The 23,401-nt window shown below is 46.1% G+C and overlaps 1 protein-coding gene across 8 annotated transcripts in view; it reads left to right on the top strand.

Annotated features, from left to right (window-relative positions):
* Positions 1-23,401, top strand: part of CRB2 (crumbs cell polarity complex component 2) — a 62,404-nt gene that overhangs the window by 20,373 nt on the left and 18,630 nt on the right. For 7 of the 8 annotated variants that reach the window (XM_050980841.1, XM_050980838.1, XM_050980837.1 and 4 more), the window contains 5 exons: positions 16,313-17,011; positions 18,777-18,972; positions 19,384-19,523; positions 19,972-20,154; positions 21,041-21,154. In XM_050980841.1, the coding sequence (XP_050836798.1) occupies positions 16,492-17,011; positions 18,777-18,972; positions 19,384-19,523; positions 19,972-20,154; positions 21,041-21,154 (1,153 nt within the window). In that variant the 5' untranslated portion in view covers positions 16,313-16,491. Of the gene's footprint in view, positions 1-7,425; positions 7,612-16,312; positions 17,012-18,776; positions 18,973-19,383; positions 19,524-19,971; positions 20,155-21,040; positions 21,155-23,401 lie in introns of those variants that run through there. The other variant, XM_018917565.3, reaches the window with a different exon arrangement.

Below are 23,401 nucleotides of genomic sequence, written 5' to 3'. Positions count from 1 at the left end.
GGATGAACTGTGGCTTTGGCTTCAGTGATAACTGTGGATATTGAGTGGTGGGAATACAATGTCAGCTTTCTTATTGTAACAGATTGTGGCAATAGGGTTAAGTTAGGAGGGGAAAGAATGAAGGAAATTGGAGGTAAGTGTGTGTCAGTGTGGAAGTTAATAGCCACAAATGGGATTCACTGTTTTAAAATCCTGTCTGAAGTATGTAACCCCGTATGAATGAGAAGAAACTGTGTCAAGGGGAAACACAATATGTTGACATTGCTGGCTTTCCCTCGTGCATTTTGGTTGCTTTAGTTTTCTCATTGCTGTTCTCCCAAAAGTTGGTTGCTATAATAAGAGGTTAGTTCAGATTGTAATGTGCACAAGATTACATAGGGTTAACTCTGACAGACAGAATAAAATCAGAAGTAATCATTTGCTTATCCAAGATTTCAGGGAAATGCCTGTATGATTCCCCCAAGTTAAAAGAGGAAATGTTATAACAGCCCATCCAAGTTTACTTTTTACCTTCCTAAGTGAAAGAAAGCTGTAAAATCTCAGAAACAGTGGGTACTGGGCACTGATTAATCTCCATTGTCTGGCCTGAATCAAAGGAAAGGCTAAAGCCAAGGGAACCTATGCTATAGCAAGCTTTACAGGAGGCAGAAATGGAATTGAAGAAATCCTCACTTAGTCTCATGTATTACAAGTGGCAGTGGTTAGTCATTTTCTCAGAACACACACAGACACACGCACACATACCCCAAATAGATTTTCTTCCCTCTTGGATTCTATTTTTTCCAGCATGCTTGCCATAGTGACCTCCTGCGAAGGGAGACTGGCAGAAATATGCAAAGTGCCCTGGTTCAGAGTCATGCACTAAAAAAGGGTTTGGATCAAATGGAGTTTAAACCTTCAGCCGGTTTCCTTTGAAAATCACTGCTGGGCCCTCGTGACCTTCCAGTGACTCGCTGGAGGTGTGGCTTAGCAGAGCCAAGGAGCTCCGATCGATTCGGACACCACAGAGCAGAGCTGAGCTTCTGCTGCTCCCTGTCATTCTGGGAAGCTCAGCTGTCTGTACTTTGGCTTCCCTTGTGCTCCCAGAGACAGCAGAGGAAATTTTCCTAAGGTCCTGTAATAGATGGGGACCTAAAGCTGAACTGGAAACAAAAATGTTCATAATTTGCCCAGAGGGTGTGGCTGGGCTGGCATATGGAGGCACTCCCAAAGCTAATGAGAGTTAAATTGTCAGGTTTGTGACTTCTGTCTCATAAAGCATTCAAGCATAACAAATGGTGCTGACACACTGGCCTTGGCATGGAAAACTTCTTTAAATATACAAGATGCTGCTTCTTACTGGGGTATATATAAAGTTGGCTTAGATGCAGTGAAGTTTCTTGGGGATAAAATGGATAGTGTTCCAATAAGCTGTCAATTATGTTTCTTTCCAGAAATGATACATATAATTGGTGAATTGCAAGGCTGGAATGGCATTAAATAGTTGATTTAAAGTATTATAATTCTTTTTATGTTTTTCCCCATAGTTCTTGGGAGGATTCTAGATCCATCCACTTCAATATTTTGTATACAGCCTCATAGGAAGCCTTATGTGTGCCTCATCAGAGAGATGCTTAGGTGCTTATTCTTGCTCTTACTGAAATGGTTGTAAGCCAGATGAAGTGGTACTTCATGGTGTTTTACCAGTTCTTGGAAAGTTTCTAGATCCATCCACTTGAATATTTGTATACAGCCTCATGAGAAACCTCAGTTTTTCTTTTTTTTTCCCAAAAAACCATTGAGCAGATTTTGTTTCAGACATATTGATGAGCTCCTGTGCACATTCAGCACACCAGTTAGCAGAGCAAGAGTTTCAAGCATTTGTGCTGCAGATCAATATCTCCTCTGACAGAAGCCCAGCAGGAGCTTGGTTTGCCTGCTGTTGTGAGACATGAAGTAGAAAATGTGCATAGACCATGCTGGCTAAGAGGAGTGGAACAGAGCTTCCCTCAGGGCAGACGGAAGTGCTGAAGCCCTTGTCTCTGGTCCAATTCTGCAAGTAGAAGCAAACAAAAATACTCATTTGGAGACCATGAGAGTAAGCTTGAATGCTGTTAACACTTCTGTGAAGATGTGTATTGGTCATTCTTAGAGGTTTCTTAAGCAATCTGACAAATGGCTGGTGATGGAGACACCAGGGTTCAGCATCCCAGCAAAATGGCAGTGTGTGCTGTGATAGTCCCTGCCAGAGCTCAGCTAAGTGAGAGCAGATCCAGCAACTTGTGCACACCCACTTTAGGTAGGGGCATTGTTCTGGGACATTTGTGAAGTAGAAACAACTGATTCACATGGGAGATTCAGTCTGTGAAGAAATAATGCTAATACTGCTGTGAAACAGTACTTTCAGTAATTTTCTAATATTTCTAGTATTTCCTAGAAAGGCAGAAGTGTGCCAGCCCAGAATACTGAAAGTACTGGACAATATCCCCACCTCTGAGTCAGGAAACTGAATGTGGGACTGTTTCTTTCTAGTTGTCCTTTGCCTTCGTACTGAAAAATCTGTCTTTAGTTGAATGGATTAGATTTGGAGATAATAGAGGTGTTTAGTACTCATTAAGGTGCAAATACACAAAAGTGAGTCCCGCATCTTTGGCGTCTTGGAGACCATTACTCATTCCTCAACATTTGTCACATTTGTGGTCTGCATCCATTTTAGTTCCTGCCACCTACTCTGGTGACCATGTCCAGTTTTCCCAGTGGCCTGATTACTGAGCAGACTGTGTGTGAAGTCTGTGAGGAAAAGCAGAAATTGCAGCTGGAAGGAAAATGAAGCAGAGCTTGCTGATTTTATGCAGAATCCAAAGGTAATTTCCATGGCAAAGATCGATGTCAGACAGGATTTTGAGGCTACACTCATCTTCAGAGCTCACAGGGTGCAGCTGGATGTGTTTGTTTTTCAGGTCCAAAATTCTCGTTCTCCCACTCCCCTGTCTGGCCTTCCTGGAATACAAACTTCAGCAGGAGGAGGTTCCTTCAGCTGGGCTGTGCTGCAGGGCAGCCTCCCTCCCTCTGGCTCCGAGTGTCGGTCCCTTCGGTTTTCCCCCGAAGCCCAGCCTGACTCCAGGGCTCTGGCAATGCGGAGCTCTGCAGCAAACGCTGCTAATCCAGCCTCTGCAGGCTGCTTTGGGGCTGGGAGCACAGACCTGCCCTCCAGCGGCACCAGAGCCTCCCTGAGCCCCGCTGGGGAGCGGCTGTTTACAAACACGTTGCATCGTTTGTGACACAAACAGCAGCAAAAAGGCCTCTCAAAACACCCTCGGATCCTGGCAATGTATTGGGCACATCCTTCCTGCTATAACATTTGACTGCAGAACATCTTGCCTGAGACTCTTTTTACACTGTTTTGGCTGTCTCCTGTTAGGAGATCAAGATTCCTATCCTCCCATCTGCCAGAGAGGCCCCTTGGAAGGGATTCACCTCCACCAGGCAGCTGTAAGCAGGGAAGAGGATCAAAGGGCATGAAGCTGACCTGCAGCAGTCCAGCGGGGTCTTGTGTAGATCAAAGGGTGCATCCATGGTCAGAGCCTGACTTCTGTGACTTCCTCGAGATAGCTTGGCAGGGCTGTGGCCCTGTCTTTACCACAGCCTCATCTCTGTGTTTGAATGGTTTATCTGCACATGCTGGGAATCTTTGTTATGGTCCTTACAATTAGCTCTTTTTTGGAATGGGGAGTGTCAATGAAGATCTCAGAACGAGCAGCCAATAATGCTGCAAGGCAGAGGAGGTGATTTCAGACCTCAGGCAAACATGTTCATTCTGCCCTTGTCCTCTGGACTGTCCCCCTCCTCTTCCTCAGCACTGCAATTTTATCTGAAGCTGATGATCATGCTCCAGGAGAGTGAGGCTGTGCCAGACCTCTGCACACCCGTGCCAGTGCCCAGACAATGACTCTCTTGCTGTGCCTTGTGAGCCCACTTTTTCCACTGCCATTGCCCAGGACTGACCAGTCTCACAGGCTCAGGACTCTGGCGTTTATCAGGCAGCATGATTTGCTTGCCAGCAGTTCTGATTGGCAGTGATAGGAAACTAAATTTATTGTGTCTAAAAAATGCAATTAGGATGTCTCAAGACTGGACATTTTGTATGATTTTGCCAGGTTTTAATAGCAACTTTAAAGTTTTGGCTCACAGCCCAAACTCTGCCTTGGCTGCAGTGCTGTGGGGATGTTGCAATACGTCCTGCAGTGTCCAGGGTGCTGCTGGCACAGTTCTGCAGCACTTCAGGATGTGTCCAGTTGCTCTGGTTCCCCAATGCTGCAGGAACGTTCATTTCTTTCCAGCTCTCTGTTTTCCCTCAGGGGCCTTTGGCGACTTTGGCAGTGCAGAAGGGACATCTAGTGGGCTGATGGGAGAGTGGGGACAGCAGTGCCTGTTCAGGGCAGCAGGAAAGAGCCAATTTCCAGTTAGAGACTGGACTCTGGGGAACCCTTGAGCATTACAGCACCAAATCGTTTAAACATTTCAGTGTACAGAATTGGCCTGTGAGTCTGGAAGCTTGAAATTCCAAAACTTACGGAGTTTTAAAAAATATTCCTGACACTTTTCAGCAGTGTCAGAAAACAGAAGAGTGTATAGAAGCAGTCAGATTTGGCACAGTTTTTGAGTGGAACTGGAAGGTTTTTTCTTTACTTACTCAACTTCCCAAGCCTGTAGCCACTGTTAGTATGGACTGCTTTGTGTAGTGTTGTGCCTAATGACTCTTTGAGGACAAAGTTGGGGGGAAAATCATGACTGATGCTGCTGGCTTCCTTTGTTCAATTCAGTAAAATAGATTTGTGCCCAGTGGTTCCAGGACAGTGAGGAGGGAAGGTGAGGCTCTGTCCTCTGTGGCAGTCACAGCGTGCACGTGACAGGAGAGAGGAATGGCTTCATTTGTACCACTGATATTTGCCGGCCTGTCACACGTCTCCAGTATCCAATCTGCAGTATTAGGATTATTTTAAGCCCTGTGTGAGGAAAGATTGTGAAACTCCTGCAAGTGTACATTGTTCTTTGAGTGAAAAGCAGACTTTTGCTGAGGTACTTTGCTATACGATTCTCTCTGAACTTTTGTACAAAGATGTATAGGATTGGTTTATGACAAGTGTACAGAAAGGTATAGAATAAGTGGACAGGAAGGTTCTGCTGAGTACCCCAACCTACTTTCTCCTTTTTCCTCTAATCCAGCTTGCCCACTGCTGCCCCATTTCCATGGCATGCATTTCCGGCTTGCCAAGGTTCCTGCTTCAGGCTGAGAATAGAAGCCTTGCTGTTATGCTGTCCTTAAATCTCCCATAATGAGTGTTACACCAAGGAAAGCATCTGTGTCCTTTGGCTCTGGTTTTAATGCTATGTTAAAGAGCAGATTATGGTGACGTTGGATGGCAGCGATGCGGGGGTAGCACAACCATGACCAGTTTGGGGAAGGCTTTAGCAAGGATGACTAAGGACTTGGAGCTTATGCTTTAGATAACAAATCCACCCAATTGTGCTCTTTTGGAAATGTAGTCAAGCCTAACAAATCAGGGCCTTAACAGAGTTGCATTAGGGTCCTTTAATTGGACTAAGCTGGTTAATACCCACGTTGGCTTTTGTATGCCCAGGGGTGCAGCACAGGAATGGTTTGCTGTTTATGCTGACAAAATCTCATAAAATTGCAACCGTGAACATTGATAAAATTAAATTCTAATGTCTTCACAGGTAGACAATGGATTAAGTTATTTTGATTATTATGAGGAAGTTGGTTGTGATTGTTTTCCTCTTCCCTCAGTCTGGCTAGTGTGACAGACTCTGTCATGGCTCTGTCCAGGGTTTGGGGTGTGACAGGCCACACAGCACAGCAGGAACAGCAGGGCTGCACAGCACCTCAGCCTCTGTGGGACAACCTCTGCTTTCTATGTGTGGGGGTTTGTCATACTCGTTCTGTTTCATGAAAGCTGAGCAGGTCCTACAGGTAGTCCTAGAAGCCATAAATTACCATGGATTAGGTGTGTTTTCCAGGTCTTGTGAAGTGTTGCACTACTGGATTTACAGCAGTGCCTGGCTAAGAATGGTGCTTTGTTACCATGTTAATTGTGCAATGATTCATAGGTATTTGCTGGGATTTGGAAAAGGTGGATTGTTGAGAGCATGTCACACAGGTGAGGCAAAAATTTTCTGAGCAGAAAGATTCTGCACGTGTCAGTGTTTGGTTACATCCCCTGACAGCCAAACCAGAGCCTAAGGAGACAGAAATGAGTTCCAGATGGTTGTGGTAACTGGCAAGAAACTAATACTGAGACTGGTCTTGAAAAAACAGACAGGACACCAGAGATGAAAGAGGGGGCAGGGTGGTCCAGATAAGGTTGATAACACATGATATATCATCTTTGGAGCATTCCAAGGCAAGACAGTGAGATGAACCATTTGTTCCTGAATTGCAGAGTCTGGGTGGTGGAAAAGCTCTTGCTGTGGCTGTTCTGCTTCTGCACTGAAGGTAAAACCCCTGCAGTAACTATCCCATTTCCATGCACAAATCCCACCAGCCTCTGCTGCCCTGCAAGGATGCTGGGATAATGCAGATTACTCACTGTAATTTTGCTCCTGTTTTCTTCTTGTGCAGCCTAGGTGTGTCTGCACCAATGCATTGCTATCTTGCATATTTCTTGTTTAAACTATGAATTTGTCTGGCATCTTACCTGTGTTCTATTTTTAGTTGTTAGTGAAGGGTGAGGCAATGTACTTAATTCTCATTACAGTTAGTTTAATCCAATTGTGATGTGGATTTAGAGAGACTTAGTAGGTCTTGGCTGAGTGTAGGCTGTCTTTTTCCAGTTACTGTCATTAAACAATGCACACTGATAGCTTTTTCCACTTCTAAAACTGAACCCATGTATCTAAGGGTGGTGTGATTTGGTGCCTGTGTTTTCACCTCTGTTGATCTCTGTAACTGTTCCTCAGTTGGGAAGAGGGTTCCTGTACATTTGTGAGTTCACTTGACCTGTGGTATCTCTCCACCTTGGTGAGACAGTGGTAAAGATTAATGTGGACTAACTCTGCTTTTTGGGGTTAACAGAGTCCTTTTGTCTTACTTCTCTTTGAACAAAGCAGCTTCTCTCAGAAAACTGTGTTCGATCCTACTGTGGAGTTGGTCAGTAAGAGCCGATACAGAACTCGGCATCCTCCAAAGAGCCTCGGTCCCGAAGCAGTTCTGAGCCCTGTCCCGGCTGTGGGGGACAGCCCAGGTGTGTTCTGGACCTTCCGGAGGGGCAGAGGGAGTCCCGTTGCCCTTGCGGGCAGCCCGAGGCGAGGGCAGGGGCGCAGTCCGCTCCGCGCGATCCAGGCAGGCTTTGCCGGCGCTCCCGCGGGCTGCGGGCTCTGTCCGCGGGCTCAGTGCTGCTGCTGGGCCCGGGAGCGCGGGGCGAGCGGCCGGCCCGGGGAGAGCCCGCCCCGCACCGTGATGTGGCCACAGGAGGGGCTTGCTGGGCTCCGGCTCCTGTCTCTCCCCGGAGGGGTTTAGAACGGCCACTCTTACACTTGTCATGGAATTAAGGAAAACTACCTCCAGGTCGTACAATGCTGCTCTCCTGCTGCCACTTTTCCTCTTGTTTTGGGGTAAGTTTTTGTCTTCTGTGCCTGATTCTTACCCAGCTGCTGTGCAGTAACTGATCAAATCTGTGATCTGCCCTTATATTGAATAAATTGTCATCTTACAGTTAGATTTGTAGCCTGAAAACTTTTGTCAGGAAGATAAATAAGCATTTCGTTCTAGACGTGTTGTTCCTTCTATTTATTTCTTGTCTCTTTTCGTCTTTCTCCCTGTGCACATGTATGTTTGCATTTATTCACAAGAACTAAAAGTAATTAAGTATTCATGTAATTAGGTATTCACCTATTATAGTAACCATTTTCTCCATTGGAAAGGTCTGAATATTTTGGTTGTGCCCACACAGAAGAAACACAGACCTTTCTTTCCATCCTCTATGCTCAAGAAATTCATCTGAGCACAAGAGGATGGTACCCAGGGGAGTGTAGTGCCAGATACATCTGGTACAAAATGTGGAGGGAGATCACAAGACAGGAGTGTCTCCAGTAGAAATTTTGTAAAAAGCAGCTCAAAGTGAAAGAAGCAATGAGGTAACAAAAGAGTCTGTGGGGAGTTGTTTTGTTTTGTGTTTTGTCCCCACACTGAAAACTTATTTTATAGCCAAATTATCTGCTTGAGTACACTGAGATTCTCCAAATTCCCAAAGCTATCTTTGGGTTCCATTGACACCCTTGTTTACAATATCTTATGTTCCCTGAAAAATAGGTATCTCTGTTTCTTCTGGAATAGGTGCCTAGAGATCTGCTGGGCCTAGACATCTGTTTTAGTCATCTAGGGATTATAAGGTCATGTCAGGAACACGTCCAGCCTTTTACTGGAAAGTATGATTGGGACTGAACTGGTCTCCTTATCCTGCCCTCAGCACTGCCAGGCCAGTTACCTGTAGCTGCAAGTCAGGTTTGGTTTCCTCTGAGCAAGTACAGATATGAGCCACAACGTGAAGGAATGGATGTAGGAGAACATTGAGAAAATACAGTCAGAGCCTTTTCTCTGCTTGTGCCTGCTGAATGTGGCACTTGGCATTCTCTTGCATTCATAGGTGATGTTTTTGTAATTTTTGAGATTTGGAGAAAGTTTTCAGCTTTTCCTCTGATTCCCCAACAGTCTCTTTTCTTCCTTCTGAAACCTCCCAAGATTTCTGTTGCTCTGACCACCTCAGACCATGAATCCGTGAATATGAAAGTCAAAATATGTTGTGATTTTTGTCTTTTTTTTTTTTTTCCCTCTTCCTTGTACCAGTTTCTTTGTCTGGTGTGTTTGCTCCAAGTGCCTGGAATTCCTCTGGCCACAGGGAAGCAGCAGGACTGTCTTTTGTATCTAGTAACCATAGCTACTGGTTTGGAGTGTGAAGCAATTACGGTGGCAGTGTGCTGGGCAGAGGCAAGGCCAGGGGCTGGAGGATCTCCCACGTGTGGCTGCCAGGCCAGGCCAGGCCGTGGCTCAGAGGGTTTGTGCCCTTTGCCCACTGCACTTGTGGCTTTTCACTCCTGGAGAAAGCCCTTCTCTGGAGCACTGGTTTAGGGAGAGCCTGGTGCTCTTCTGAGTGCAGGTGGATGACTCTTCTTGCTGGAGCCAGCAGAGCTCGAGGGAAGTGCTGATTTTCATAGTCTTTTCACCTACTCCTATTTTGCAAGGGGAATTCTGCCAGATTTTAACTGGAATGAATGGTGCTATTTAGGTAGCACTTGAAGGTTTTAAGGCCATAAAGAAATGTCTTTTCTTGCCCTTAGAAACCATATCACAACTTCTTCTATTTCTAATTGACTGAGTCTAAATGTCATTGAAGCAAAGAGTGCCTAAGCTACTTGTTCAAAATTTTTATGGAAATTCTGAGAATGCAGTTGGCCTGGTGCAATCTGTACCCATCAGAGCATCCTGCAGGCAGATCCTCACAATCTCCTGTTGTTTAAAAGAAACACCGCAGGGGCAACAGTGCAGGCTCTGCCTGTGACTCCCCTTTTACTGCTGCTGCCTGTGTAATGGGAACACAATAGAATAGCTCCCAGCGAATTCCTTGTCTTTAAAAGAGATTCTGGAGGGCAGAAGGAGTGTCTTCTCACTTCTGTTCCCACAGCTTCAGCTATCAGCAGGCACGTACCTTTTGCCTGGAAGATGCTTTGGACGCCTGCTGAGGGAGAGCATGTGCAAGACAAGCCTTTTTTGCTATCAGCTCTAATGCCAGCTCTTGAGATTAGCTCGGACATAGGGACAGTTTAAGGCTCACTTCAGAACTGGGGAACAAACAGAACCAATCTTCCCAGCTGTTTGGTTCATTGTCAGTATATTTAAATAAGAATTGGAAATTAAAGCCTGTGACTCACTCTGGTGAACTGAATACACAGGAAAGTCCCTGTCCCAGTGTTTGATCTGTGGAAATGGCTGAGAGATCAGAGAATATGTGAAACATGAAGGTCAGCTTGGAGGAGTGTTCATTAAGGAAAAATACTGGGGTGTCCTGGGCACAGGAGATCAAAGAATTATGGTGGCAATATATTCAATGCTGTCATAAACCAGGGATTCACAGCTCCTGTCTTCTTCCCAGTTCTAGAAGCTTGATAATAGTAGTTACACCTTCAAATCTGCAGTAAAACAGTGAGCAGACAATGAACACAAGTGAGCTGGCTTCTTGTTCTGTGGTAAGAATGAGTTCAATTCCCTGAAGTGGTATTTCTGACTAATGCTGTTAATGCCTTGGGCCATGATGTTGGCACTGCTGGGCCCTGTGGATTGGTGCCCACTGTTTGGCACCTTTTAGCAATTCACTGGGCAAGCTGGGGGGCAGAGAGCCAGGAGTCACCATCCTCCTTCTTTGAGGGGGTAAATATTCTGCATATTTCACAAGAAGAACCTGAGCCACACTTCTGGTGCCTGAATGAATGAAAGTCTAGGTCTAGGTCTTCATAAATTCTATATAAATATTTTACACCAGTAGACTGTACAAATATCTGGCATGAAAAACTGTCACACCAAAAACCTCACGTGCAAATGTGATGTGGAATTTGTTGGTCTCAAGTAACAAAGAGAAACAATGTCAGAAGCAGTCTGAGAAGTGATGGGCACACCATATCTGGGTAAAACTGCAATCTGGCCTGTGTGCAGGGATGGGAGGAGATGCCTTGAAGTTGGTATCCAAGGTGGTATTTGGCTGAGACACTGGGCTTGTGTGTTTAACCTACCAAAACTCTCCAAGAGACATCAAAGTCATGAATAGTGAGGCTCTTTTAAAACTGACTTTTCCAAAAGGCACTCTTGGCATTGCTGGGATCCCTGGCATTTTGTCAGGCCATTTATTCAGTATTGTCTTAGAAGTCCTGCCTGCTGATTGCCAGCATTTTTACTTTTGGATTAGCTAATCTTTATTTTCAGGGTTTGTGGGTTCTGGCCATGTCCTGCTTCACCTAAATTATCAAAATTATCAGATCTGATAAGATGATAACCTGAGACAATAACAATAATGTTTCATTTCAGCCAGGAGATATATCTCAGAATCCTTTCTGCCATTTAAAAAATGGGAAGGAGGATCTTGACTCTGGGCCCCTGAAGCCACCTGAAGAGTCCTTGTACCCTGAGGAGGTACATGGAAAGTGCTTTCTGAAGAAGAATTTGGTTTTATCCTGCCATTCTCTTCCATAGCTGTCCTTCCAAAGTGAACAGGGGTGGGAAAGAGAGAGGGTGGATATAAAAGCCCCTTTTCAAGCCTGTCCATTTCCCTTTCTGGTTGTGTGGATCCTGGGAACAAGCCAAAGTGTGTCCCCTTTCACTAATCCTTTACACTGACCAGGATAGGGAAAGATCAGCAGAGGTCAGCAGGGATTTACTAATATAAGCACATGCCTTCCTGTTGTCATGGAGACCTAACTCTCCATTCCTTTCTTCAGAGTTTATTTTGTAGTTGTGTTGCTCTGGGTTCCTTCTGGTGGAAGGGTTCCCTTTCTACCCTTGGCCCCAGGATCATTCTCCAGTGGGAGGTTTGCTGGGATGAGCAGCAGGAGCACAGCTGACTGGTGAGAATTGCCCCAGGCTGGGCTTAGACTCGTTGTGGCTTTGGAAACTGGATAATCCCTCCAGCCCTGTGATTGTTGTGGTGCTGTTGGGAACTGTGGTGCTCTGGGAATCCTGCTGTTCTCACCTTTTGGTTCTAAATTGGGGTTTTTTTCAGTTGCTGTAGTGAGTAGGACAGGTGAAAAACATCTGAAGGAAGCTTCTTTCCACTTGAGGTGGATCTGGCTTGTCCAAGCTCATACTCAGTTTTTGCTAGGCCAGGAAATAACATTGTGGCAGCCTGACTCTTCTGGGAGCTGTGGCTATGGCTGTGACCATTTTGCACAAGTTGTGCACAGGTGATGGTGCATTTTCATTTTTCACCCAGTGCAGGGCATGTGCTGGACAGGTATTCAGGGATGGGGATTTTCAGTAGGTACCACTGCCTCTGCTCAGATGGTTTTTCTGTCCTTCAGTACAAAGGAAACTGTGAGCTGAGAAGCCCAGTGCTGCCTCTTCCCTGCTGGAATTTTAAGTGATCAGTAAGACACCTTTAAGGCAGTTATCAGTGCAGCACTGAGCAGCTTCCACAAGGTCAGGAGTGTCTGTAGATTGGCAACATCCATCCTCTATCAGTTACCCAAGGCAAACTTGTGCAAAGCAAATCCCCAAAATAGAAGACAGTGAGTAATGCCAAAGCAACATTTCCAATCACAAAGGTAATTGCCTAACTTCTCATTAATTTCTGATTTTTTGTGGTCAAAAAACTTCACAACTTTGACGAGATCACATAGTTCAGGTGCGAAGTACAAGATTATTAAAGTCAATTATTAAAACAGAGCCTGGTAATGCAGCTTGTTTGCCTTAAAGTGTTACAAAAGGTCACAAACCTCATCGTTTGGGGAAAATCTTTGTCAGCTACCTTTAAAGTGTAAAACCAGCCCTGTCCTGACAGAGCTCAATGAATGCTTTATATGGGACTCTGGTAGCCTTTGAAGTTCCTCCTAATCCACCCCTAAATGCCTGGAACTATTCTTCAAAGGAGCTGTGGTCTCCTCCAGTTTCAATTCAGCGCAGGCTTGCAGGATGGTATGATTATAATACACTTCTAGGATTTTTTTCCCTTACAAATATCACTAACTTGTATTTTTCTTGTGAAACGTAAAGGAAAACTTCTGAATGTCATTGTTAATCCAGCAACAACTACTTTGATGAAAAACTATAAACTCTTGTCATTCAGTCATTTCCTTGACCTGATTTTCACAGTGTTCATGAAACAGCATAGTCTGAACGACATGTTTTCATGGTTGTTATATTGTGCAGCAGGAAAAGCTAATTTATTCATTTTTCTTATTAGTGTTTGGTGCATATTCATGTGCTATTCACATTCATATATTAATCTATTCCAAAACTGAGAGCAGTAAGTATATGCCCTAGGACTGATGGTTGAACAGAATAAAAGCATCAGATGTGCTCTTTGTTAAGGCAGATGTTCAGCACTGCCATGGAAGGAGTGTCAGGGTTAGAATACATTCACACAGGGCCATGTTTTGTCCTTGGGAAATATTCCAGATTAGTACAGGCATGCTGGATACAGGGGACTGTGTGATGCAGTTTGGGGTTTGTGCTGTTAGTGTGCCTGAAGCCTTCACCGAGCCAGTCAGACACGTGGGGGGTTTTCTGCCAGCTGCAGTTCACAGAATAATTTGCAGTTATTTAGATAAGTTGCATTTCTTGTGATTTACACTGCATTGTCCTCAGCCTGCTCCATGCATGCCTTGTGAGCAGCGCTGTGTTATTTCATGATATCTGTTCCAGAAAAGGAACATTTTCCTCCAAAATGTTGTCCTGCTAAGTACATATATTAACCATGTATTAATAGAATGCTATTGTTCATGGTCACAGTGAGTTTTGAGCAGACCAGAGTTCTCCCTGTCCCTTCACTGCATCTTTGGTAGCCAGGAAGGCCTTTGCACTTATAAGGGAAGCTTTGTGTTGTCTGTGGTTGAGCTATATGATAGACCAAACCAGAAAAGGTACAAAAAGGTGTGTCTGTTGTGAAAGAACTTTGGGAAAGGCAAGAAATCGCAAAGGGCCTTGATGTTCAGCTTTATTTGCAAAAAAGCATTTTGCCCGTGTTCTTCTCATGGAAGCAGAAAGCCACACATGAGCCTTGGCAGTGACTCAGCCTGGCTATGCCAGCAGTGCCTGGGGATTCTGTGGAAATGGGAATTTCTTTGCAGATGGAGTGTGCTGCAGCTCCTTCCCAACATGCACCAGACTCCTTTTTTGTCCCAAACTGTGCTCCTGGCCTCTGGAAAGTGCAGGCAGGGGGGGTTACTCATTAAGCCTACAAAGGCTCATATCTCCTGCCTAGTAAAGCTCTTTTGCAAATAGTTTCCTGGGCTTCCACTCTAATTGCCACAGAGATTCCAGGCAGATTCCGTCATCCTTGTTTTCTGCCTGACTGGGAATCTGAGAATAAAAGGGTTGATGGCAGAATAATGGGATTGCTGGACAGTGCAAGGCTCAGCAGCTCTCCCCAGCATCACATGAGAGAGGAAGGGAGGGGTGGGCCATGGAGATGATGCTGGGAAGAGAAAGGGCTGCTTAAATCCCTGAGTACCCTCCCTCCCCCTGCCTCTTAAAAGAAGACTTAGAAACACTACAGTCTTTGGTGGGAGGAATTTGGGGGAGGTCAGGGCAGGGGCAGGCTTTTGTAAACCAAAGTCTCCTATAAATCCCTTTCAGGCCCTGAAGTCGGTGTCTCCACCTTCAGGTACAAAGAGCCTGAGGAGCTGATGGGGCAGAGTTGATAGCGCACCACTGACACAGATTAACTACCAGGGGTGGATGAGGTGCACCAGAGCAAGGCAAACGTGCCCAAAACTGGGCCAGGACAATGCTGGCACCACTGAGAGGGCGGCTGGGGAGCGATGCTGAGGTGTGTGATCCTGGCCAGTCCTTAGCATGGAGCATGGCAGGGTAAAGCAACATTCCTCAGGGAGCAGGGTGGGCTGAGGGAGCTGCAGGGATTTGGGACCCTGCTCTTTCTCCACCTGCAGCTTTGTGGGGTTTACAGAGACTGAGGCCTGTCACTACCTGGGCCATGGCTACATAGAGAGGGCAGCAGAAAGGGCAAAGAGCTGCTTGCCCAAAGGCTTCCAGTGGTGGCTTGACTTGCAGCACCAGGGAAGTATGGATTGTCTCACCAGTAGCAATTTCTCAGGAGCATTTGCTCCTTCATGAGCTTAATCTCTGCTTTGAGACCATTTTTCACAGACATTTTCCAAACATCTGCTATATAGTTGTTTGCAGAGTTACTTCCAAGTCTGGATGTTTCATACAGGAATCTGGCTGGGATATCTCTACCACACAGTTTCTCTCTTATTTATCTTGGAATTGAGCAGAATCAAAAGCTCTGCCCTCAGAAGGCCACAGTGGGATGAGGTGCTAATGACTGCTGCCTTTGTGGAAGGCAAAGTTCTCTGTTTCCATTGCCTTTGTCCCTTTATTTAATTTTTGGTTGGTTTATGTCTTTTGGAAAGTGTTAATTGTGCCATTGAATCCAGGACATATATCCTAATTCTAACATAAAGGCCCTTATCTCCTGTCCCCTGGGCTGTCCTGCCCTTTGGCCATTCTGCCCCTTGTTTTACAAAGTACATTTAAAATTTCTTTTGGAAAAGAAATGAGGATTCCTCCTTTTGTTCCATTCTGCTCCATTTGAAATATCTATGTTGAACTTTTTTTTTTTTTAATATCGTGTATCCTACTTAATCTCATTTATATGAACTAAATTTGCAGCTCAGTGGGCACGTCCCATCACGTTTCCGGATGGTGGAGTTGCTCAATGGGGCAAGAGCCTTTTAAACGCTGCCTTTGAGGGGACAGCAAGGCATTGTGGCTCAGTGTGAATTAACTGATCACATCCAAATGCTCCCAGATTTAGGGAAATCTGGTCTCAACATTAGTTCCTGGTTATCTGGTTGTTAGACTGGTGTTTTGGCTCAGCAGGTACTGATCCAAAATGCCATTAGCACAGTGATCTCAGCAGTCTCTGCTCTTCCTTGCTAAAAATGTCCTGCTGTGTAAATTTACATGTCTAAGATGAGGAGAGGGTGAGGGTCAGTGGTTGTCAACCTGAGCTGCCTGATGTAATCAGAGACTCTGTGAAATGTGCCCGTTTGAGTTTGCCTTGGGTTATTTATGGGAACATCTTCAAATCACTTCTGAATTAGCTGAGAAAAAATTGTATCCCCGGAAGGAGCAGCTGGGACATACAGAGCTGCAGCCAATACCTGAACTCGTCCTGCCTCTCTGGATTTCCAGGCACAAATGCTGTGCCCTGCCAGTGAAAGGGGTCATGGAATTTTACACTAAGTTAATCTTGTGAATGGATTTAAGGTGATATGTGTCACTGCTCTCAAAGTGACTCATGGATGAATAAGCACAAGTAAAATAGTTGGTTTGTGAGTGTCTCCTAAAAAAATCAGGTAATTGGTTACCCAAATTGGCAAGAGATTCTTGATGCCACCAAATGAAGGTCTGTTGTCTTCTTTATAGTAAATGTTTGATTCTCCAGTATCATCCTCATCTCCTGGCTAGTGCAGCCCTGTGGAGTGTGGAATTTAGCTGGGCAGTCTCCAAGCTGTATGCGGGGATTGGCAGAACTTTTTTCTTTAGAGCTACAAATACTGACTAACAAAAAGTCTCTTTTCTCATCAGGAACTTCATACTCTGAAAATGACAGTGGCTGTTCCTCCTCCCCATGTGAGAATGGGGGGAGCTGTAAGGATTTGGAAGTGGGTTACCAGTGCACGTGCCCTGTGGAGCCTGTAGCTTACACGGGCAAAAACTGTGAACTCCTCTATGACGCTTGCATTGAACATGACTGTCCTGCCCACATGACCTGCACCCGGACTCCAGGGCTCCTGGAGTATGACTGTGTGTGCACAGCTGGCCCTGCAGGTGCTGCCTGTGACGGTGTCGATGAGTGTGAGAGCAGCCCTTGCACAGACCCTCGATTCGAATGCGTGGATAGCCCAACTGGATATGCCTGTAGGTGCCAGCCGGGCCCCGCTGGAGAAGGCTGCCAGGCAGAAAGTTCCGTGTGCTCCAGCCACCCCTGCCTGAACAACGGCACGTGCGTGGCGGCTCCGGGCGGGTACCGCTGCCTCTGCCGGCCCGGCTTCAGCGGGGCCACCTGCGGGGACGACATCGATGAGTGCGCGTCGGGGCCGTGCAGGAACGGGGCCATCTGCAGGGACAGCGCGGGCGAGTACAGCTGCTTCTGTGTGCCCGGCTTCCAGGGCTCCAACTGCGAGATCGACATCGACGAGTGCGCGTCCCGACCCTGCCACAACCACGGCACCTGCCTCAACCACATGGACCACTACGAGTGCCACTGCGCGCCCGGCTATGCAGGTATGGCCCGCCCTGCCGCCGCGGGGCTCCGGGGCTGCCTCGCTGCAGCTCTGTGTTCCCACAGCGGCTGGGGATGGCACTGAGTAATGCTCTAGGGCTGCTGGCTGCAGCTCTGTGTTCCCACAGCGGCTGGGGATGGCACTGAGTAATGCTCTAGGGCTGCTGGCTGCAGCTTCCAGGCAGTGCTTGAGGCCTTGATCTCCATGTGTGGTGTAGGTGTTGAGAGACAGGGATCCAAGAGTGGACTGTCTGAGACTGGACACAGGTGTAGGCACAAGGTAGCCGTGATTAGTTCTCAGCATAAAATTAAGGGAGATTACATAAAAAGATATTTATCATCAGGAAATGGATGCTTAGTGTTTCCAGGTATAACTTAGCTATGCTGATCTGGCCTGTAGTTCTTTGTCCTGTTCAGCAGGATTTTTCCAAGGGAAGTACTTGTCTTTTGGAAAAAAGTGTCTTTTAGCTGGAGCTTTCCAATCCTTTCATGCCTGGCAAATGTTTATTTGGCATATGATTTAAGTGTTTCTCTTTTGTGCATCTGTGCTGATGGTGACTCAGAGAGGAATCCACACCTGTGAGTTATCTGTGAGGGAGGCAGTGGGGGCCTCTCCTTCCCCCAGCCCTGCTTATCGGAGTGGAATGGGGTGGAATGTGTCCATGTCTGCCTGGTACCACCTCGTACATGAACTTTCTCAGCCTTCCTCCTGTTCACAGAGGGAAGTGTTTAAGGAGTTGAGTTGCTGTGAAGGAATGCTGCTGATTACCAGTGGAATGAGGAGAAGTTACAAACATTTGGAATGTAGTCCCTGATGCTGACTCACTCTCTGATAAAAATGAAGAGAGATGAAGGAGAAACAAGACAGATTTTTTTTATGTGGGTCCTTAGGTTACTGGTGATTTTGAGTATCAAGCATAATTCTGTCATTGCAAATCAGTTTCCTTTTTTATCTTTATGCTGAATCCTCAATTCAGGATTGTGGGATTCCCTGCCAAAGGAGCGATAAAGTGACCCAGGTAGCTGGAGGAGTTTGTTGTGCTTCGAGTTATTCTGGTGTCAATCACGAGGCTTAGCCTTGGGATTTAGTTCTTCATCCAGAGGTTTGAGCACCATTGGCTGGCAAGGCCAAGTCGTTTCCTGGTGCTTGCAGCTGGAATTTGGGTGAAGGAAGTTTTGTGTGGGTATTGAGGGGTTTGAACCAGATTAGGGGGCCCACATTCCGCCAGGATTAGGATGGCCATGCCCACTCTATGGGGAGCCTTTGCCAAGGAGGGCAGATTAGATGGATTGATAGGTGCCACTGTAACGAGTGAGGTTTGGAGGTGATGCCAGGCCACAGGCTGCTCAAAGAGGTGCAATATAGATTAGATAATTGCATAGAAATCTTTCATGAAGTCTTGTTCTGTCAGGGAGGTTGGGACTTGGTACCAAACAGGTGTTACTTGCTGTGACCAGTAGTGGAGCTAACATTGTATTTTTAATAGCATTTCCCAATAAAATCACTTCCTAACATCAGGTATCTCTGTACCCAGTGTTTTGCACTACTTAAGTGCTTTTTTCCTTGGTATCACAAGGCACGATACAAACAATTAAAATAAATGGAATTTGTTTTCAGAGAAGCAGGTATCACTCTGGTAGCCAGCTGGGGTTGATAACTGATGCTATAACAAGATAACTCTTGTGATTTAATCTCAGAATTCCAGGCAGCACATATGCACTTCTGTGGATTTGTAACACAGATATTTTTTTTGTTTTTTAACAAAGGTGTGAACTGTGATACGGAAATAGATGAATGTGCTTCAGACCCTTGCCAGAATGGGGCCCTGTGCAGTGATCATGTTGGGTTCTACACCTGCACCTGTGCACCAGGTTATCAAGGAACCCAGTGCGAGGTGGACATCAATGAATGTGAGAGCCAGCCATGCCAGAGCAATGGGACATGTCATGACCTCATTAACAGGTGAGAAACCACTGGTGGGGGGCAATTAGACCCCAGGACTGATCTAAACGTCTCCTCAGTGCAGTCTGTGAAAATCAGAGTAGAAAGCTGTGGGGGGAATTGGATTTAGTGTTTTGTATATTGAGTGGCAGTAACAATGATTTGTGGCAATAAGGGAGAAGCCCCCTCCCAGCAGCACAACTCCAGGGGTTAAAGGAAGGGAGGGACAAATACAGAGGAGTGGTTTGCAGAGCATGAACAGCACAGGCAACTGCTGAGAACATACCTGTGTGTCTGAGTTTGCCTTTCCACGGGTAAGGTGTGAACACAATTGGTGTGAGCATTGACAGCTGAGCTCTTTTGCTCATTCCTCACCTGGGGCTCTGCTGTCCACGGCTGAGCTGATGCCTTGCTCTGTTTGGTGCCCCACAGCTACCATTGTGACTGCAGTGACACCGGCTTCGAGGGGACCCACTGTGAGCTGGACATCCTGGAGTGTGCCTCTGACCCCTGCCACAACAGTGCCACGTGCCTGGAGGGAATCAAGGGCTACAGCTGTGCCTGCTGGCCAGGTGGGCTGGGGCCTCTCTGCTCATGTGGTGTGTGGGCACATGGCCATGGACAGCACATGCTTGATTGCTGTGTTAGAGAAGTAGAGAATTAATGACCATACTGTATGGCCTCTTGTGAGTTTTCTTGGTCTGGAACAGTGATGCTGCACTGCTGCTCTTTACACGTCATCCCAAAATCCAGCTGACTTGCAAAATCACCCTGATTCCCCACCATAAAGTTTTCTTTCTGACATTATCCATCATGAGTTCCTCTATCATGAGGTGATGCTTTCCTGTAAATTGATGATTATGGTTCCTGTATTTGACATAGTGGAGAAATTGAAGGGCCCATGGACTGTCTGCTAGATGAGGTTTGGGGGTCTTATTCCCTTGTTTGAGTCAGCCACAGCATTTGGGAGCTGAGCTCCAGTGAAGTTGTGCAGATGCTGACAGCAGTGTCTCGTGGCAGGTTACACTGGGCAGCACTGTGAGGAGGATGTGGACGAGTGTGTGACAGAGCCCTGTCACAACGGTGGCCTGTGCCTGGAGCGCTCCAACCCAGCCCATTACGGGACACAGCCCCACTTCCCCAGCAACTTCAGCTACAGCCAGGCAGCTGGGTTCCTGTGCCAGTGCCAGCCAGGCTTTACAGGTGAGCTGCACAGCAAGTGTTCATCCTGTCTGCACTGGGTGGTGCTGCTGTTTGAGGAGATGGGCAATGTTACCTCTGCAACAGAAATCTCTTAAGGACTGGTGCTTCGGGGGGGTTGGCAGCCTGATGCATCAGGAATGTGCTTCTGCTCCTGTTACAGACAGCTGAATGTCATTCCCTGTCCAAGACTGTCTCCAGGCTGAGGCAACAGCCTGTGCACTTCCCCATGCTGCCATGAATGCCCTCTGGCTATGGAGGTGCCAGGGTGTTTTCCCTTTGTCAGTCTCTCCTGCATATGGCAGGATTCTTCCCTGGGGACATCTCTGAAATTCCCCATCAGAGGAAGCTAATTCTCTGGAGTCACAGATTACTATTCTAGGTGTTTTTTTGGTGAGACTACTCTCATGGCAGCAACTGTATAATCCAAGTGGGACAAGAGGAGTTTCTTGGTATGGTGCTCTTGGAACTAGAAGCTCTGTGGATGTTCCACTGAAATATCTCCCTTTCCATGGATTGGAAAGATGTGTAAAATGCTGGATTTAACAGCTAGGAAAATTCCCTAGTGGGAAGGCATAAACAATAATACTTTATTGTTTATGAGAGAAATATGAGTGTTTGGTCCACTGTTGCACAGATGGGAATGGTTTAGAAGTTCTGATCTTGGCAGTGTTTGAGACTGGAAAATCATTTCATCCTTCACTGGCCCCCCTTGTTCTGTGCTGGTGTTCGTGTGCCAGTGCCTGCAGAGACATGCTAGACTTCAAGGAATTATTTTCCATGTTTAGGTGAAAGAAAAGAAGCGCCAAACTTAAGACTGAAGTTGTCATTTTTGTTTCAGTGCTGCACACGTGCACTTCTGAGGTGTGTTTGTGTTTTCACTTTCCAGGGGACACCTGCTTTACCAACATTGATGAGTGTGAGTCCCAGCCCTGCCAGAATGGAGGGCTCTGCCAGGACCTGGTGAATGGCTTCCTCTGTCAGTGCCCACCTGGTTATTCAGGTAACCTGGGGGAGGGTGGCTGGAATCAGAGCCTTCTGCTTGGCTAATGCTGAACTGCTGCATTGCTGCCCGGCTGCAGGATTCCAGGATGAGAGGGCAGGACCAAGCTGGACTGGGTGTGTGCAGCAGCATGTCTGCAGTTCAGGGCCCAAAGCTGTGAGAATGTAGACAAGTAAGTTGATAGGCCATGAACTAGATGTGGAGACATAAGATCAACTGCATAGAGTCTAAGATCAGAGTATCCAGGACACCTGTATCCTGGAGTGAAAGTTACCTGGGAGAACTGTGGTGGTTTCTATATTTTCATGAAATATAGAGAAAACCAGCCTTTAAGTAAAAGAAGGCATGTTTAACGTTCTAAGTGTCACGGATTGTAGTGGCTGTAACAGATTGGCTCACCAGCACATAAGCATCTGTAAAACATCTCCATTCACCAACACCTGGGATGATAAGAGCCAGCCATCTTTGGGTGAAAGCAGCGATCTGCTATGTTAGGAGGTCAAAAGGTCTTTGTGATGTGAGCAAAGGAAGCCTTCTCTGTTTACAAGGGAATGAGGAGTCTGGATTCTTCCCCACATGCCCTGCCTGACCCTAAGGGTTCAGTTTGCTGGTTGAGAATCTGCGAGATGGTGAATGCTAGCCCTGTTGGAAGGTCTTCTGCTAACTGGTACTAAACCTCATCTTTCTTTAAAATATTCGTTCTCAGTCTTCTTCATCTTTAAATTCCACATGTGTTGGGCAGTTTAACACCAGAATAGTTTATAAGAAACATGATCCCAGCACAATCGTGGATTTCTGGACTTTAGATGAGGGTAACTTCTCCACAGTGTTACCAGGCTGCCATCTCGTGGGAAAAAGAAACACTTGAAGCTAGAAGAAAACCCGTCCCTGAAGTTGTAACAGCAGGTAACAACATTCCAGAGACTCTCTCAGGCCTTTATGGCATGGGAAAATTTTCTGTTTTCCTTCTGTGGTTGCAGTGGTTGAGCTGTGTTGGTTTAATTCTGCTCAGCTCTTTCCTGGGAAGACCTATTACTTTCATTCCCAGAACATAAAATCAGCTTCTAGTTAAAACCTTCTGTAAATGGGCTGAATTATTTGTGGGGTTTTCTGGCCTACCTCATTTGCTAATTTAGGCCAGATCAAGAAAAATTTGCTTTTGTAGATGAGGCCTTTGAAAATGAGCTTTTATCTAAGCTCGTTATCGCTGCTTTCTGGGGCAGTTACAGTGCTGTACTCTGAACTGAGATCTTGTCCAAAGAGATGATTTAAAGTTTATCCTTCTTGTCAGAATTCCCACTCACATCTGTGCCCTGTCCTCTTTTCCTCCTGCAGTGCCCCAGCACCCACACAGAGCTCAGAATTTCACTGTACTTTGCCAAACTGCAGATCTGTTTAATCCTTTCCAATTCTTAGTGTGCTCAGGGGCAGAAAAGCTGACAGAACCATGGGCTGATGGGCAAAGGAGTGCTAAGAGTTCATTCTGTTGCATCAAATTTGGGTTCATTAGTACTTGAAGGGGATTAGAAGCAGGTTGTTCTTCTGGATATGACTTTTGGTAAAGGACTTTGTCTCAGCTGAGGTAGTTCTGACACATCAACCCAGCAAAAGGCTGGGAGCAGTCTGTGAGATCAGTGAGTACGTGTGGAGGAGTGAAGCTGACAGGGAAATAATAGCAATTAATCTCCCCTCCTTTGTCAATTAATCCCAGTACAGTCATGCTGAGTAAACAGCTTATTACTTCATATTAGGATCACAGAACAACTTTGTGAAGCTTCTCATAATGTTTCTCTTCAAAACACATTTCTGTGGCAGCTTAGATCTGCCATGAACTTGGGTTTAAGCTGCCTCCACTGATTAAAGTGAACTTGCTACTCTGATGAAGAATGCTTTCTTGGGGCGGCAGGGGTTCCTTCTGTGTGTTTGCTTCTTCAGTCTGAGGAATTTGGGGAGTGTTGGGATAACAATGCAAGTCAGGAAAATTCCTTCTTTGCAAATTAACTGCTTCAGTGCTCTCTCAGTGTAGTGCAGGCAGATGAACCTTCTCTCTGAAATGCAGTTGTTGCAAAAGTGGTGTCTGATTCCTGAGAGAACAACATAACAGGTCCTGAAGAGTCTGTTCAGCACATGGTTTGTGCTTTAGCAGAGGATATAGGTACCCTGAGAGGATACAAGAAGTGCAAATCAAAAGATTACATGGGTACTAAATGAGGTGCGAAGGAGAGGGAATCTTGCATGCTCTTGGAA

Source organism: Serinus canaria, chromosome 17 (genome assembly GCF_022539315.1).
Source record: "Serinus canaria isolate serCan28SL12 chromosome 17, serCan2020, whole genome shotgun sequence".
In the NCBI taxonomy this organism is placed as follows: Eukaryota; Metazoa; Chordata; class Aves; order Passeriformes; family Fringillidae; genus Serinus; species Serinus canaria.
The sequence above is the reverse complement of the archived record's forward strand: the minus strand, read 5'-3'. Positions and strand labels throughout refer to the sequence as shown.